The sequence below is a fragment of the Raphanus sativus genome, chromosome 7 (assembly GCF_000801105.2).
Source record: "Raphanus sativus cultivar WK10039 chromosome 7, ASM80110v3, whole genome shotgun sequence".
In the NCBI taxonomy this organism is placed as follows: domain Eukaryota; kingdom Viridiplantae; phylum Streptophyta; class Magnoliopsida; order Brassicales; family Brassicaceae; genus Raphanus; species Raphanus sativus.
The window spans coordinates 21,256,680-21,272,032 of NC_079517.1; the positions used below are offsets into that span (position 1 = coordinate 21,256,680).

The 15,353-nt window shown below is 36.0% G+C and overlaps 2 protein-coding genes across 5 annotated transcripts; one reads left to right on the forward strand and one right to left on the reverse strand.

The window, feature by feature from the left end:
* Positions 1-342: 342 nt before the first annotated feature.
* LOC108817956 (dual specificity protein kinase YAK1 homolog) lies at positions 343-7,221 on the forward strand. 3 transcript variants are annotated; one of them, XM_018590785.2, is made up of 18 exons: positions 343-992; positions 1,092-1,291; positions 1,438-1,591; positions 1,692-1,801; positions 1,933-2,002; positions 2,098-2,180; positions 2,263-2,341; positions 2,433-2,473; positions 2,693-2,815; positions 3,228-3,378; positions 3,579-3,693; positions 3,786-3,868; positions 3,971-4,045; positions 4,361-4,435; positions 4,522-5,303; positions 5,770-5,925; positions 6,551-6,837; positions 6,912-7,221. In XM_018590785.2, the coding sequence occupies exons 1-18, from the start codon at positions 849-851 to the stop codon at positions 6,920-6,922; spliced, it is 2,739 nt and encodes a 912-aa protein (XP_018446287.2). In that variant the 5' UTR covers positions 343-848; the 3' UTR covers positions 6,923-7,221. The 3 variants fall into 3 exon arrangements, with proteins under 3 accessions (XP_018446287.2, XP_018446288.2, XP_018446286.2); XM_018590786.2 differs by having other exon boundaries at positions 6,551-6,789; positions 6,895-7,221; XM_018590784.2 differs by having other exon boundaries at positions 344-992; positions 6,940-7,221.
* A 7,053-nt stretch (positions 7,222-14,274) lies between these two features.
* On the reverse strand, positions 14,275-15,130 carry LOC108817002 (protein COFACTOR ASSEMBLY OF COMPLEX C SUBUNIT B CCB3, chloroplastic). 2 transcript variants are annotated; one of them, XM_018589579.2, is made up of 2 exons: positions 14,971-15,130; positions 14,275-14,881 (listed from the first exon to the last, which is right to left on the reverse strand). In XM_018589579.2, exons 1-2 carry the CDS (start codon positions 15,019-15,021, stop codon positions 14,405-14,407), a joined length of 528 nt encoding a protein of 175 aa, XP_018445081.1. In that variant the 5' UTR covers positions 15,022-15,130; the 3' UTR covers positions 14,275-14,404. The 2 variants fall into 2 exon arrangements, with proteins under 2 accessions (XP_018445081.1, XP_018445080.1); XM_018589578.2 differs by having other exon boundaries at positions 14,275-14,896; positions 14,971-15,127.
* Between the last annotated feature and the right edge of the window lie 223 nt (positions 15,131-15,353).

Consider the following 15,353-nt stretch of genomic DNA (forward strand, 5'->3'; position numbering starts at 1 on the left):
AAATTTTGTATCACATGATTTAAAATATACTATCACTGAAAATTTAAAACAAATAAATTAAATTATTGCTTGTGAACTATAAAATTGTTGTGTTTTAAAATGTTATATTAAACAATTATTAATATGATAAATAATACAATTAATTATGTAAAAATGATAATTTATATGTGTAAAAATAAAATAATCATCCATATGGTTGTTTGGGTGAAGATATAATTTTCTTTAAATTAACCAAAATGATACGGATCGTCAATGTTCTAAATTATACGAAACTATATGGATTATCAATTAAATAAACCTTCTTTTCCATAAAATATCGACAAAAGTTAAAAGAATAATCCCTGGTAGTAATAAATAAACTGGAAGAAAGAGGAAAGGGGAGAAGAAAGAAAGAACAAAAATCAGGAGTGGTCGAATCGAAGACGAAATCAAATCGAGTCATCTCATCTTCCTTCAGACCAAAAAGAAATCAGAACCAAAAGCTTTCACTTTTCTCTCTCCCTCTGACTATCTCTTCTCTATCGTGGTCGTTTCACACTTGCTGGCAATCTCCCAAACCTAGGCTGCGTGTCCTTCGTCCTCCGATTTCAATTTCATCATCCGGCCTTACTCCTTTTGCTGGTGTTCCATAAAAGTCGATTCGTTTTATACATTTGTGTTGATTAATGGATCGATTTAGGGTTTGGAGTGCGCTGACTTGGGTTTGATTTGATGAAGAAAAAAGGGGCATGGGACTTGAGTCAATCGGCTTTGATCATCGATTGATTTTCTGAGCTCTTAGGAATTGGTGATTGTAATCTATCTCAAGTTGTGTTAGTCAATTGAGGTTTTGTGGTTTCGCTCCGATTATGGATGACATTGATGGTGGGATGGGCTCTAGAGGTGCATCAACACCGTGGCAGCCACTTCAGCTTGTTTTCAAGCGTTACGTTCCACCTAATCTGTCTGATACCAGAGGTGGGACACTGCGCGCTACTGCCAAGAAGAAGTCGGTGAGAACTTCTCTTTGTTTTGGCTGGGAGCTCTGCATTTGACCAATACTCTCCAGAGCTCATATTAGCTTTTTTTTTGATATATTTGTCTTTTTGCAGGTAGTGGTGAGACTAACTAGAGGCTTGGTTGAGACATACAGAATATGCAATCCACAGTTCAAATATAGAGGAGAGTTGAATCCCAAGCGGTACTTGACTACTCCATCAGTTGGTGTGCTCAATGATGGCTTTGATAATCTCAACTCCGACCTAATTCTGGCTGTAAATGATGATTTGTGCACTTCAGATTCACGGCAGAGGTTCGCTATTCTCTTATTTATCTTCAATTTTCATTTCACACCCATACTCTTCCTTCTTTTCTTGTGCTGTTAGAGGCATACCATTTGAACCGCTTTTCTGTCTACAAAAGATGTCTTTTTGATTAAGCTTCACCACGTGCTCTTAGATACATTGTCAAAGATCTTCTTGGCCATGGGACTTTTGGTCAGGTTGCTAAATGCTGGGTTCCTGAGACAAACAGCTTTGTTGCTGTAAAAGTTATAAAAAACCAGCCTGCATACTATCAGCAGGCGCTGGTTGAAGTATCTATTTTGACAACGGTAATGTGATTCTTCTCTACTTGAATGATACTCTGTCTGAGTACTGAAAATCGTATGAGCTCTGTCTGTCTCATAATTTTTGGATTGGTTGAGTTTGTAGCTAAACAAGAAGTATGATCCAGAGGATAAGCACCATATTGTTCGCATATACGACTATTTCTTGCATCAACGTCATTTGTGCATATGCTTTGAACTTCTGGACATGAATCTGTAAGTTGTATAAATAAAGTACTCCTCTCCGTCTTTTTGACTATATGTCTGTCCTCTTATTTCCTTAATGCCAACTGTATACAGTTTTGTGTTGATGATGACTCCATTGTCCGTGGTGATTTGTGGTTTAGGTATGAGCTCATAAAAATTAATCAATTTAGAGGTCTCTCGTTAAGCATAGTCCAGCTCTTCTCTAAGCAGGTATTTTATATTTTCTAGATCTGTGTTTTCATCATTTTGTTTGTTTTAGCGTCTGAATTTACTCTATCGACTTTTCTTTTTATGGTGTCCCATAGATCTTACTTGGTTTGGCTCTTTTGAAAGATGCTGGCATAATTCATTGTGATCTGAAGCCAGAGAACATTCTTCTGTGTGCCAGGTCTACTTTCTACCACCAATACTATACACACAACTGGAGTCCATAACTTTAGTTTAGTTGAATATTTTTTCAATTGCATCAGTGTGAAGCCAACTGAAATTAAGATAATCGACTTTGGATCAGCGTGCATGGAAGATAGGACTGTTTATTCATATATTCAGGTTTTCTTCTTACTTCCTATTTATCTGTCTATTCTCTTATGTCAAACCAAACAAATAAGTTAAGTTAACTATTTTTTTATTCATTCTACAGAGTCGTTACTACAGATCGCCAGAAGTTTTACTTGGTCATCAGTATCCTTTTTAAATTAAATATAATAAACGAAATTAGAATATTTTCTTGAAGTCGTTGGTAGCGTTATAACCGAGTTGCTATAATTAAAGCAAATCGTAACTGTCCTGGCTCGCGTTAATTTGAATGCTAACAAAAGTTCTTTGCTTTTTATTCTTTCCATCGTACATGATATCTTTAAGTATTTTGAGGTTGTCTGTTAAGGCTTAACCACTCTATAGATACACTACAGCTATCGACATGTGGTCATTTGGATGCATTGTCGCGGAGCTGTTTCTTGGATTGCCACTGTTTCCAGGAGCTTCAGAATTTGATATCATGAGGCGTATGATTGAAATACTGGGGTATGATCTTTTATTATGAACTTGGTAAATGAGCAAAAGCAGACTATAATTATAGGGGCCAGGGAAATTTTTTGGGGCTTTGCACCCTTGATGGTCAATACCAGTACTCATGCATTTTTGTTTCGTAATATTGTATAGTAAATAATTTTCCTAGCAGCGGCTATTTTATGGTGTTAGCCTTCTCTTGGTGCTTGCAGTCCGCAACAAATATTGTATAGTAAACTCTTTCATTGGCATCTGTATTCCGGAGTCCTTATTTTAGCTTCTCAATGTTTGTGCAATTGTGAAGTCCTCACTTCTATTTAATCAATAAGTGACGAGATTTCTTGGAGCGATGAAGTTTTCTTATTCTGTTCGTTGCCTTTTTTTTTACGTTGTGATTGTATCAATTTTTTGTCATATTGTTTTCCAGAAAGCAACCACCTGATTATGTGCTCAAGGAAGCAAAAAATGCGAATAAGTTCTTCAAATGTGTTGGGAGTGTCCACAATTTAGGGAATGGTGGAACTCATGGTGGCCTCAAAAGTGCTTATATGGCACTGACGGAAGAAGAATTTGAAGCTGTAAGTAGTTATTGCTTTACCTCTGAGACAAACAAAAATATAAAAATATTGAAAACTAAGGAAGATAATAATGTCAGTGAACAAAAAAGGCTCAAGATTGTATCGTGAGGAAATGAATTTTATTCTTAGATAGTCATTAAGTTTTGACTTTGGTGATTTTTCTCTGGATAACTCTGCTATTTTTTCTACTTTTAATTCAGAGAGAAAAGAAAAAGCCAGATATTGGGAAAGAGTACTTCCGCCATAAGAACCTTGAAGAAATTGTAAAAGGCTATCCTTACAAGATAAACTTGCCGGAAGAGGATGCTGTCAAAGGTAAACTCAGGACCTTATAGTGTTTTAAGTTTCAGGGATAATCACTGGACTATCTTCCACGGTGACCGTTTTTTTTTCATGAACTATCACAGAAACTCAGATCCGGTTAGCTCTTGTAGACTTTTTGAGAGGACTTGTTGAATTTGATCCAGCCAAACGTTGGTCACCTTTTCAGGTAGTGAACTTCCTGGCTAACGTCATCTATATATCTTGTTTTAAAGGCTTAATATTATCTTGCTACCCGTAGTGGATAAACATCTACTTTTCATTTTTTTAGGCCGCTAAGCACCCTTTTATCACCGGGGAACCTTTTACGTGCCCATACAACCCTCCGCCAGAAACACCTCATGTGGTGAGTCAGATTGAATTGCTTCCCATGTCTCAAACTTCTTGTGTGCCCTTGCTATCATACAAATAGTTTTTTATCTCATCATTTTCTAAACCAAACAATCTTGTGATAAATTGAAGATACTTTTCACTCTAGCACATTCTTCCGATATTTCAAATTTTCAATCTTCTTGTGGTGGATACATATGCTTCACAGTTTAAAGATCTTGCAGAAAGTTAGCTAAAAGACACAAATGCAGTTCTTTCTTGTGGACCGACGTGTGTTAAAAAGTATCTATTCGCTGAATTGGTTCTTGTTATCTTTCCATTTTCTTTCTAGCATGTTGCTCAAAATTTCAAAGTTGACCATCATCCAGGTGGAGGGCATTGGTTTGCGGCCGGTCTTTCTCCTCATGTATGACTCTTTTCTTTATAGAATATTTGCAACACCTTCAAGTTGTTTGGGCATCTCCTTTTTAAAGTAATTTATTTCTCTTATAGGTATCAGGGAGAACCAGAATCCCAATGCACAATAGTCCCCATTTTCAGATGATACCTTATTCACATGCAAATAGTTATGGGAGTATCGGAAGCTATGGTAGCTACAATGATGGTGCCATACATGGAAGTAGCTACGGGAGCTATGGAGATAACGGCAATATGTTTGCCTATTATTCACCTGTGAATCATACTGGCCAATACATGCAAAACAGAGGTGGTGTCCCAATGGTTGGAACTAGTCCTGATGCCAGACGTAGGGCTATGCAGTATCCACATGGAAATGGCCTTGGTACAAGTCCATCCGCGGGAAATTTTGCTCCACTACCCCTCGGCACTAGTCCATCACAATTTACTCCACCAAATCCAAACAATCAATTTTTAGCTGCCTCTCCTGGACACCATGGTCCGACATCTCCAGCAAGAAACAGTTGTCACGGGTCTCCTTTAGGAAAAATGGCAGCATTCAGTCAGTTTAACAGAAGACAAACCGTTGGATATTCTGGAGGTTCTCAGTCTCAGGATTCTTCCTTGTCACAAGCTCAAGGGCATGGGATGGACAGTTTGCATCAAAATGAGGGTTATTCTGGGCAATTCTCTGGTTCACTTCCACATCGACATTTGGATCCTGGGTTCCAAAATCGTAAACAGTCACAAGGAAGTCCTGGGTACTCTACGCATAACATTTCCAGCTCATTCCTTCGGTCCAGTACTGGACCCCATATTGAGAATACGGAAAATGCCTTATCAGTGCCTGATCCAGGAGATTGGGACCCAAATTACAGGTAAGTGTTGAAGATATTCCCTAATTTTCAGATTATAGAAGGTTCTTTGTCTGCGAGTATATGTTGTGTACTTGGATAAATGTGGGAGAGGCTTATATAGAATATGAGTGATATTGTGTATTGCCTTCAGTCCAACCATTCGGACCAAGCATGTCGCAGTCCCTGATCTCTCGTCATTGTTAACTGATAGTTGGGTTTTAAACTTAGATAGACAAATTTAAAGGCATTTAAACTGTATCAAAAGCTATCGGTGGAGTGACATCTAGAATCAATCACGTTATTTTGTCCATTTAAAGGGCAATCATTCTTTGTTACTTGATGTTATTCTCTGTTCTGTTTAATCATCTCAGCTAAAATCAAATGAACCTCTTTTCATTCTGCTATTTGCAGTCGCATAAGATACATGTTTGCTTCCTATCCTTTAATTGGAAGTGTTCTAATATGCACAGTTTTGTTACATGAACAGTGAAGAATTGCTACTGCAAGAAGATACCGCAGATGAAAGTGTTATTGCTAATGCATTCAGCAGAGGAATGCAATTTGGTTCGATAGATGCCTCCAGTTCGAGAAGGTTCAACAGTAATCCCTCCACCTCATCATCATCAAATCCGGTAACCCAAAGGTAACCTAAAAGACAACCTGGGGAAAGTATGCTGAACCTTTCTTTCTCTTACTGTTGAACCTCTGTTAGAATGCGTGAACATATACCCCACAAGTAACTTCGGTGATACGTAGAGTTAGATCTACATCTTTCATACATACTAACTTATCAGTGCAGACTATGTATTCGTTTTTGAGTATCAGAACTATGTTATACTTGGATCAGGGTTTTTCAACTAGATTATAGAAATGCAAAAAGTCCCATACTTGATGTTGATCCCTCCTGAAATTTTTGATAGTATCCACGTGCATATAGTCATCTTGATGGGACTTGTATATTCTATTAGAAAATGTAGACAGTGGTTTGTACAGTATATGTGTGAACCGTTGTACAGACTGATTCTTGGGTGGATGTGTATCTGAAGCAATTAATAAAAGTAACAAATCCCTTCTACACTATTCAGTGACCCAGTAAAAAGCAATTTGAACTTGATATGTTAGACGATATGATGTGTTGTTTATCACATGAACGTGCTCTGATAGGGAAATTTAAGCTTCTGTCCTGGAAGCATTTTTAGCTGTTTTTTTTTTCAGTCTTGATGGATCTGATTGGCTTAATTGCTTGTTACTTTTAATCTACATTTCAGGAGATATGTTCCCAATCAACCCTTTTCGCAAGTTGAGATTGGCAGCCCTCCAAGTAATGATCCTTATGCCAGATTTGGCCAACTTATGCCAGGATCGCAATTCACTCCTCATGTCACCCAGAACTCTCCAAGTCGCTTAGGGCAGCAACGGTCCAATCATGGGAGACCAAATACTGGAAGGGCTACGGATCGGAATCACGTCAACGCTCAGCTTCCTCCGTCCAACACTAGTTCTGGGGGTCAGCGCTCACCCAGAAGTAGCTCATATAACAATGGTGCCCCTTGGGGTACTTCATTTCACTCATAACTAATCATCTCTAGAACTTTTTTTTTCTTGTTCACAGCTTCTGATTGGACTTAGACTGTCCGTAAATTAAATTGGCTTGTAGGCGGACGCAGGACTAACCATCATGTCCCGAATGTTCATGGAAGGATGGACTATGGAAGTATTGCCTGACTCCTCAGTCTTAAAACTCTCATTTATTTTGTTATTTCCCTTAGTGTGCAATCTTCTTACTCGAGAAACCAAACTAGTTCATGGCTTGTGGGCTTTTGATCAGAAAATGCTTATTCGTTGTGCTTTTTGCACAAACAAACCAAAAAGAAAACACCCAGTTTGTTGTCATTGATATTGTGATCTCTGGTTATCTATTTATTGGAATTACTTCGGATTCGGATTGCAAACTGATTTTACTCATAGACAATTATATTTAATATTAATTTATATTTTGATAATTTTTTAAAATATAGTAGTATAATATCAGTAAATTTATTCAAATATGATACTAAATAAAATAGCAACAAAAATATAATAATATTTCACAAATTTCAAAATATTATGTTTTTTTTTTCAGATTGTATAGTTGTAAAAATCTAAAACTAAAAAATATTATAGGTTTTTATAACTATACAATCTTTATTTTAAAAATTATTTTTCTTAAATTTTTACAAGTTGATTTAATATATTTTAACCAAAAAATAGAAAAAAAATCTATTTTAAAATTATACTTTCAAAATATATACACATGCATTCTTAAAGTTTAAATTAAACAAAATTATTTATTTCATCTTAATTTTATGTTCAATTAATTCAAAATTTATATTTGGTAAATATATTAAATAGAACATGAAACCCTAAGCTTCCAAGCAGTCGGAGGAGTTCTAGGTTTTGACCGCGCATCTATTGAAAAACGAGCTGACGATTCATAGGCAGTAGCTTGGTAAAGAGATTTGAAAAAAATGATCAAATTAAACTTTTTTATTGTTTCTGCTAGACCAACATATTTTCCTACTACGAAAAAATTGCGATCAAAACGTTCAGTTTTGCATGGTCTTGCGACCATTAAAACCCGGATCCCAAAAGTAGATAGAAAGTTGGTGGATCTCACTTGAATCGCCTCATCTATCCTCCTGAAGAAAAGTTTGGTTTTGAATCCCGGTTTGGACAGGAAGAGTACACCATGCTAATGTGCTTCGGATGATCTACATCTTAGGATTAGGCACTGATAAACATATTGAACTTCTTTAAAAATTAGTTAATTGGTAAAGATACATATACTTGATGTCCAGTCCACGAAAGAGACAAAGTACTAATAGCCATGTTAAATGGTGATTCTATATTCTATGTTTAAATTGAGAACTCGTTCTTACGTCAAGATTTTGTATCTGAATCCAATTGCTGTTTTTGTTTGTCTTTCTAATTTATCCACTATGTCAATGTGGTTGGTTCTTTACGCCTAGTTTTGATGTAGTGGCTATATTTCGATTCATTCTCTTTTTCAAAGGTTTCATAATTGGACATTGAAACTAATTCATATGATGGGAGTATCCAGGAGGCAATATAATGCTTACGTAAAGACTACCATATCTAAATTTTTGGCATTAAAATCCGTTTCAACCACGGATGGCTATCATAAATGATTCCTAACATATCATAAGATTCCTGTTAAATCAAATAGTTTCTTGTGAGCCATAGTTCCTACGCAGGTTCTGTAGCCTCTCTTGTTCATCTCTTTATTTATCCACCAACTTTGGTGAGTAACATCTCTTAAATTGATACACATTGTCTCTTGTTAAACACAAAAGAAACAATCACTAAGCAGTCCCAACAAAAGCTCTATTTTATTCCTATAACATACATAAGAAAGTAAAGTCTCTCACTGACTTGTGCAATATATTGATTCTCCTCTCCAACAATGATATACGGTGGTCCACACCCGTAAACATGTAAAGTGCTTTCAGTTCTTCAGAATATGTAGTGCTTCTGGCAACACTGTATCCGACTATCTTCCTTAGTGTCTCCATCTTTGCCCATATCTGCTCCTCGCTATACCCACCTTCATCTACATCCACAAAAACCTCAACCTCCGCATTTTAACTTGTACAGTGTTGTTTTCCAACTAGAAAAAAAACCCACTTGATAGTGATTTGGAATCAAACAATACAATGCATGATCACATTTAACAAGTTAATATCCATTGAGAAAGAATAAGACAAGCTGATGGCTACTGTGGAACATACTCCACATATGATGAGATCGGTAGATTTCTTGAATTAGTTCACCACTAGCACTATGTTATGTTAATGTTTAGACACTGTGTACATAGTCCTTGACTTTGATACAACTAAGTTGAAAACGACCCAGTTACATATTGTTTTATATAATTTAACAACATTTTCTCAGGCCAATAACAATATCAAATAAGCCCTCCAAATTTATCCTGCAAGTTTTTCAGATAACCCCATACTTAGTTTACTTCAGATCACTGTAGTATCACACCAATCAAGAAGTACCAGGATTGACCCACTGTTGGGTTTGTGTGAGTCCATGTCCAACTCTTTATTGTCCGATTAGTACGATATTGTCCATTTTGGGCCTTAGAGACAAATCCTCATGGATTTACTTTTGGTTCCTTCCCAAAATGCCTCCTACTAATTAGAGTTAGACTTATCTTTATATATTACACTCTTTGTCTAATTGTCCAATGTGAGACTTAGTTTGATATCTCACATTCTCCTCCCCAAACTAAGGACCACCCTCATCTCGTGTGTTTTTCCTTCAGCGGATCATCTTGGCACCATCTTGTACCAGTAATCACATGGTTTCTTTTGAGAATGTGTCTTCTATAACATCTCGTTCCTTTGAGAATGTTTCTCCCACAACATCACAGGTCTAATAATCTTCTGACATTTTTACCATAGTTCTCCTCTTCCACCTTGAAGGGTCACATTCCTACTCGAAGGGTATTTTGGTTTTTTGCAGATTTTCGTCAAATCGCTCTAATACCAGTTGTTGGAATTTTGTGAGTCAATGTCCAACTCTATATTATCCGATTAGTACGATATTATTCACTTTGGGGCTTAGAGACAAGCCCGCATGGATTTACTTTTGGGTTCCTTCCCAAAAGGCCTCATACTAATTAGAGTTAGACTTCTCTTTATATATTAAACACTCTTTGTCTAATTCTCTAATGTGAAACTTAGTTTGATATCTCAAGCCCCCTCTTCCTGCACAAATATCAGCTCACTCATAGCCACTCTTGCCATGCCATCATCATAAATACCAATCTTGTCTCGGAGTAGCACCATTTTCTCACCTCTCCACGAAAAGCAGAATTAGGAAGCAGTTTTCTCATCAGCTTTTCAGTACAAACATAGCTGGCCAAGAAAAAAAATAAGGAAGGGACGAGGTGAATGCGATCGTGGAGGCAACAACATGTGGCAGATCAATGAATTGTGCAAAAAAACACTACAAGAACTGCTGCAAGAACCTCCACTTGGTACTTTCTTAAGTCTTGTTTGTTATTCATCTGCACATGCATCCAGATTCAACTTAAGTTGCTTTTTTTTCTCCTTCTTAAAACATTCAGAAAGTGCATCGTGATGAAAAGTTGTCCTCTCTCTTAATATATTCTGCTACATTTCCGGTAACAAGTCTATTTGATCTCAAATAAATCATCAGACTGGTGGTTCTCTTCCCTATCTTCTCTACCTTCTCTCTAATCCAAAGAAAAAGAAACCGGCTCCGATGTCCAGAGACATCAGCGGCAGTGCCGGTGTGCTGTGTGTCTTAGCTCTGACGCCGGAGGCACCTCTCCCCCTCTCCTCCGTTTTTCTTTTGCCTCACTTCCAACTCTCGACTCTCCTCTGATATACTATTGTTTCTGGGGTCGGGTTTCTTTGCCGTTTCAGAATCCGCTCACGAGGTGGAAAGACCGGTGGTGGATCTGCGTCTTCTGGACTCATGGTGAGGTTGCGGAGGTTCTAGCTGGAGGTGAAGTCAGATTTTAGGGTTTCAAAGTAGATCTACGTTTCCCTTTTTAGATCTAGTCGCTGGTGTTGTGGCGCGTGTGGAGGCGTGACGGTCAGGATCTTCCCTCCCAGAGGATATCGTCGGTTCTCAGAGACTCCAGGCTTGTGTTCTTCACGGCGTCGTGGTGAATCGTTCTTTTGTTCTCTGATTTCAAGTGAGCTCCGGTGTTTTCATACTCGGAGATGTGCCTTGGGCTTTCTGTATGCTCCTGGTGATGGTATGGTGGCTCTCTTCGGTGTTTGAGGGTCCGACAGTTGCTCTGCCGGGTTGTCGTTTATGGATTCTCGGGGACTTCTTGCCGGCCCTCCTCTCTTCTGATCTTCTCTGCTTGGTACTCTTCTGGATTTCAAGTAATGTGACGACCGTGCGTCTGGTTCTTATCTCAAATTTATCATCAGCTTATCCTCGTCGACACCGAGGATTGGCTTTACAAGTTACTTCTACTGTCCTTTGGTTCTCAGAGGCAACAAATGGCAATGTGGTTTCTCCGATTATGGATGGCTACTTCGGTGTCTCATTTGGCTACATACATATCCCAGTGCCAAGCGAGATTAGTAGATCTCAATTGGTAGTGTGCTTGTTGTGTTTGTGCAGGTTGTGAGAGAATCTGGTTAGTGTACAGCTGCTACATCAAGCCCGTCTTTGGCGTATTTGCGGGATTGTAAAATAGGGGTCTTCACTGCTGTCTTAAGTATGGCATCAATCACTGTTTGACAAGATTACTAGGTATCAGCTAATTTAAGAGACGACCCGGAAATCCGGTATCTGAGGCGACAAGATTAAACCCACCATTCCGGGATTAAGTCGACAATTGAGAACGATACTTGGTAGTCTACAAAATTTCGAGTAAGCTAGCACAACGCGCCGGAAGAGTGATTGATGCGAAGAAAGTTTGTAAACATGTGATCTAAATCATTTTGGTTGAGTCTGATTTGTGTGTCGACAATTGGATGCCTGTTTCGGGCTTGATATATATATATTGTCTTTAATAAAAAAAAATCATCAGACTAAAAGATAAAAATAGTAATGGTTGACTAATTATTAAAAACACTTACTAAGAATTTTATTGATTATTGTGTACGAAAAATTAACATCAACTTACAAGAATGTCAAGAAATAAAACAAAAAGATTTAACCTGATTGGCAATAAAACAGAGGATAAAGAGACTAAGTTGCCATCCAAAATTCAGTAAAGTATCAAAGGGTTGCAAAAGAATCACTAGTAAAAGACAAGAATTGACAAAAAAAAAAGTAAAAGACAAGAAAAGCAAAGAGACACACGTGTCGGGATTAGGACAACACAACACAAGGTTGCAACTTGCATGGCAACTGTCGATGTGGCTGCTCCTCAGAAGTCAATGGTCGCGTTTTGCAACTTTGATTCGTATTCCGAGTTTTTGCTAACGATAAAAATGAAGTATGTGTCTTCCTATAGTAAAGATTTGGTTCGTATTCCGAGTTTTTGAATTTTCAGTTTTATTTTCCTAGTACTTATTTTAGAATTTCTTTGACATAAAGATTAGACAATTTAATTTTTTTCTAAAATAGTCTTTTTAGTTTCTTTTCACCAAAAAAATTCCAAAAAATTGATTAAAAATATTTCATTAAAGAGTAAATATATAATTATATAAATATACAGTTAAATAATTTAAATTTAGGATTTAGAGTAAAGGAGTAGAGTTTTGGAGTGGAGTTTAATTTTTTTTCTAAATATTGAAAAGTATGAAAAATTTAAAATATAATTTTTAAAATCGTTTCAGGAAGTATTATGAATTTAAAAGAAAAAATGAAAAATTTATAAAAGTTTTGAATTTGAAAGCATGCAATTCGAAACTAAAAAAATATACTGTTTATCATTTATGTATTTATATATATCTATAAAACAAGAGGTAGATTATTTTTTTGTTCTTTAATGAAATTGTTTTGGTTATTCTTTTACCGAAAGTTTTTTTGGTGACAAAAATTTTTAAAAAGCTATTTGAGAAAATTGACCAATAAACCTTATTAGTTCTAATTTGTAGTACATTAAAAACTGTAAAATAACTATATATTTTTGGATTTATTTATTTTTAGTTTAATTTGGTTTAGATTATAATGAAGTAAAATACATAATTAAAATTAAAAAATAGAAAATAGAAAATTCACCACCAATGTTAAATAAACAAACACATAAGATAACAACTTCCGAAAGCATCGTGTCCAAACATTTTTCCGCAACTAAATATATATGCTAACATAGTTAATTTTTAAGGAAGAACAATATTGAGGATCTATATGTCAAATACAACAATATTTTTAAGGAATGTGACTCTTCCTATAACATCACAACCATTAAATACAACAATCTCACAAGCCTCTGTTTAAAGAATATATACTTAGTGGATAGATCATAGAATTCCACCTCTCAATTTAGTGGTTGTGAGCGTGGAAAAATACTTGTAGACACATTTAATTTAGAAGAACACAGAATATAAAATGACGAGAATTAGCTTTACACTCATGAACAGGAACACTGATCTAGGTAAAAGAGAATATGCTAAATAATTTGAATTCCAAAATTTACACTCATGAACAGGAACACTGATCTAGGTAAAAGAGAATATGCTAAATAATTTGAATTACCAAAATTTTGGAATGGACTGTAATGACCTGATCCCTGTGATAAAAGAACCTATACATGGTCAAATTTTTCGATAGAATTGGAAAAACTAAAAACTCTACAAAGAAGATTCCAAGCATTTACGGATTTCTTACATTTTTTGAGAGCAGAATAGAATTTTGGATTCTCTAACTAAAAATACAAAAAATTATTGAGTGTTCTATTCGAGTCTGAATATTTAGATCATCTATTGTTTGAAAATGACTGTTTGATGTCGCAAAAAAAATAAAAATAAGCAAACAAACAGTTAATCGTGATTGATACTACTACAAAAGAAGACTTCACCACTAGAAATAAACTCCAAGAATGTGTTTATTGTCATCTTTGTTTTTGTATTTTGATACATCATCTAAATAGGATATCGAGGTTTCATCCAAACATTTGTTCGTTTTTCTGCAGTTAGTATTTGTATCTAAATATATCATGTAGATGTTAATTTGTTTATTTTGTTTTATAATAGTATTTGAATGTTATTAATTAAAACAATCAAAAATAAAATGCATATTATTACTTGTTATTATATTTAAATAAATATGTTTAGAAATATATTTGTAACACAATTTGTGATTTTACAATTTTGCAATTCTAGTATAAAAAAATACAATTTTAGAATTTTGATGGAAATATATGATTTTGCATCTAAACTGTATATATTTATTTTTGCATATCAAATAGCTAAACTTTTTAGATGTTGCGGATGTGAGAATGCTTTATAAAAGCAACATTTTGACTTTTTCAGTATTTTCATCTTAATGCACCAAAATCTCAAAATATCGATGCCCAGAGTTCAAAGAGTACTGAGCAGCACATACACAAAGAGATACCATCAACAGAGGCCAAAAGAGCGTACAGAAACAATATTACGGAGTATGACCCTCAGATTCTAGCTAATTTGTTGTTGAGAAACAAGAACGAGAAGTCCCTGTGGACCAACCAAAATCTCACTAAGGAAACTCACAAGCCCGAACCAAACCACTGGAGTTACATCGACTCCTGCAAGTGGCGGAATCACTTTCCTCGTCTGAACAAGGATTGGTTCGGTAGGAGCGTACGCCAAAACGTAAGGGAACTTGTCAACGGGAAGCTTCGGGTACCAAGACATAACAATCCTCAAAATAAAGAGAAACCCAAAAGCTGATAAGGCAGGACCCAAGATCCCAATCGCAAGCTTTGCAGTTCCTGGATCCAGATCTGCTAGAGATATGTTATGCAAGGCCTCCGAGATCGGTTTTGACGAGATAATACTTGAATAGAGGCTTGTTGTTGCTGTGTCTACTTCGACTTGGGTTAACGATGAGGAAACTACAGGAAGACATGCAGACCGAGTTCGAATGTTGCGACAGGACCGTCGAGATTTGGCCTGAAAAAATGCATTCTATCGAGAGATGGTTAGAGAAAACAAGGTTGTGTAAGAAGGAGATTTCATGAATCTTGGTCGATTTGTCTCACCAGATACAGCGCAGGCGAAAATGATACGAAGCCGGAGGCTACTGTTGTCATCGCGAACTCTGTACTAATAAGTGAACCAAAAATGTTGGTTGTTGTCTCTGTTTTTGATTGAGCGTAAGGTTCGGAATGCAGACACGACTCAGAAAATCTTGTGTAGGAGGATAATGCTGACATGGAATATCTTATAAGAAAATATATCTCTATTATTAAAATAGAAGTAAACTTTAAAAATATTAAAAAACCCTTTAATTTTTTAGTGTTATTTACAAAGTCATGCTATTGAGAATTTTCAATCTTCCAATATTAATGTTTGTTTTTTCTAGTTTATTTAATGTGTTTTCCTAAAATTAATTGAGTTATATATTATCATTAATTTTGTCATT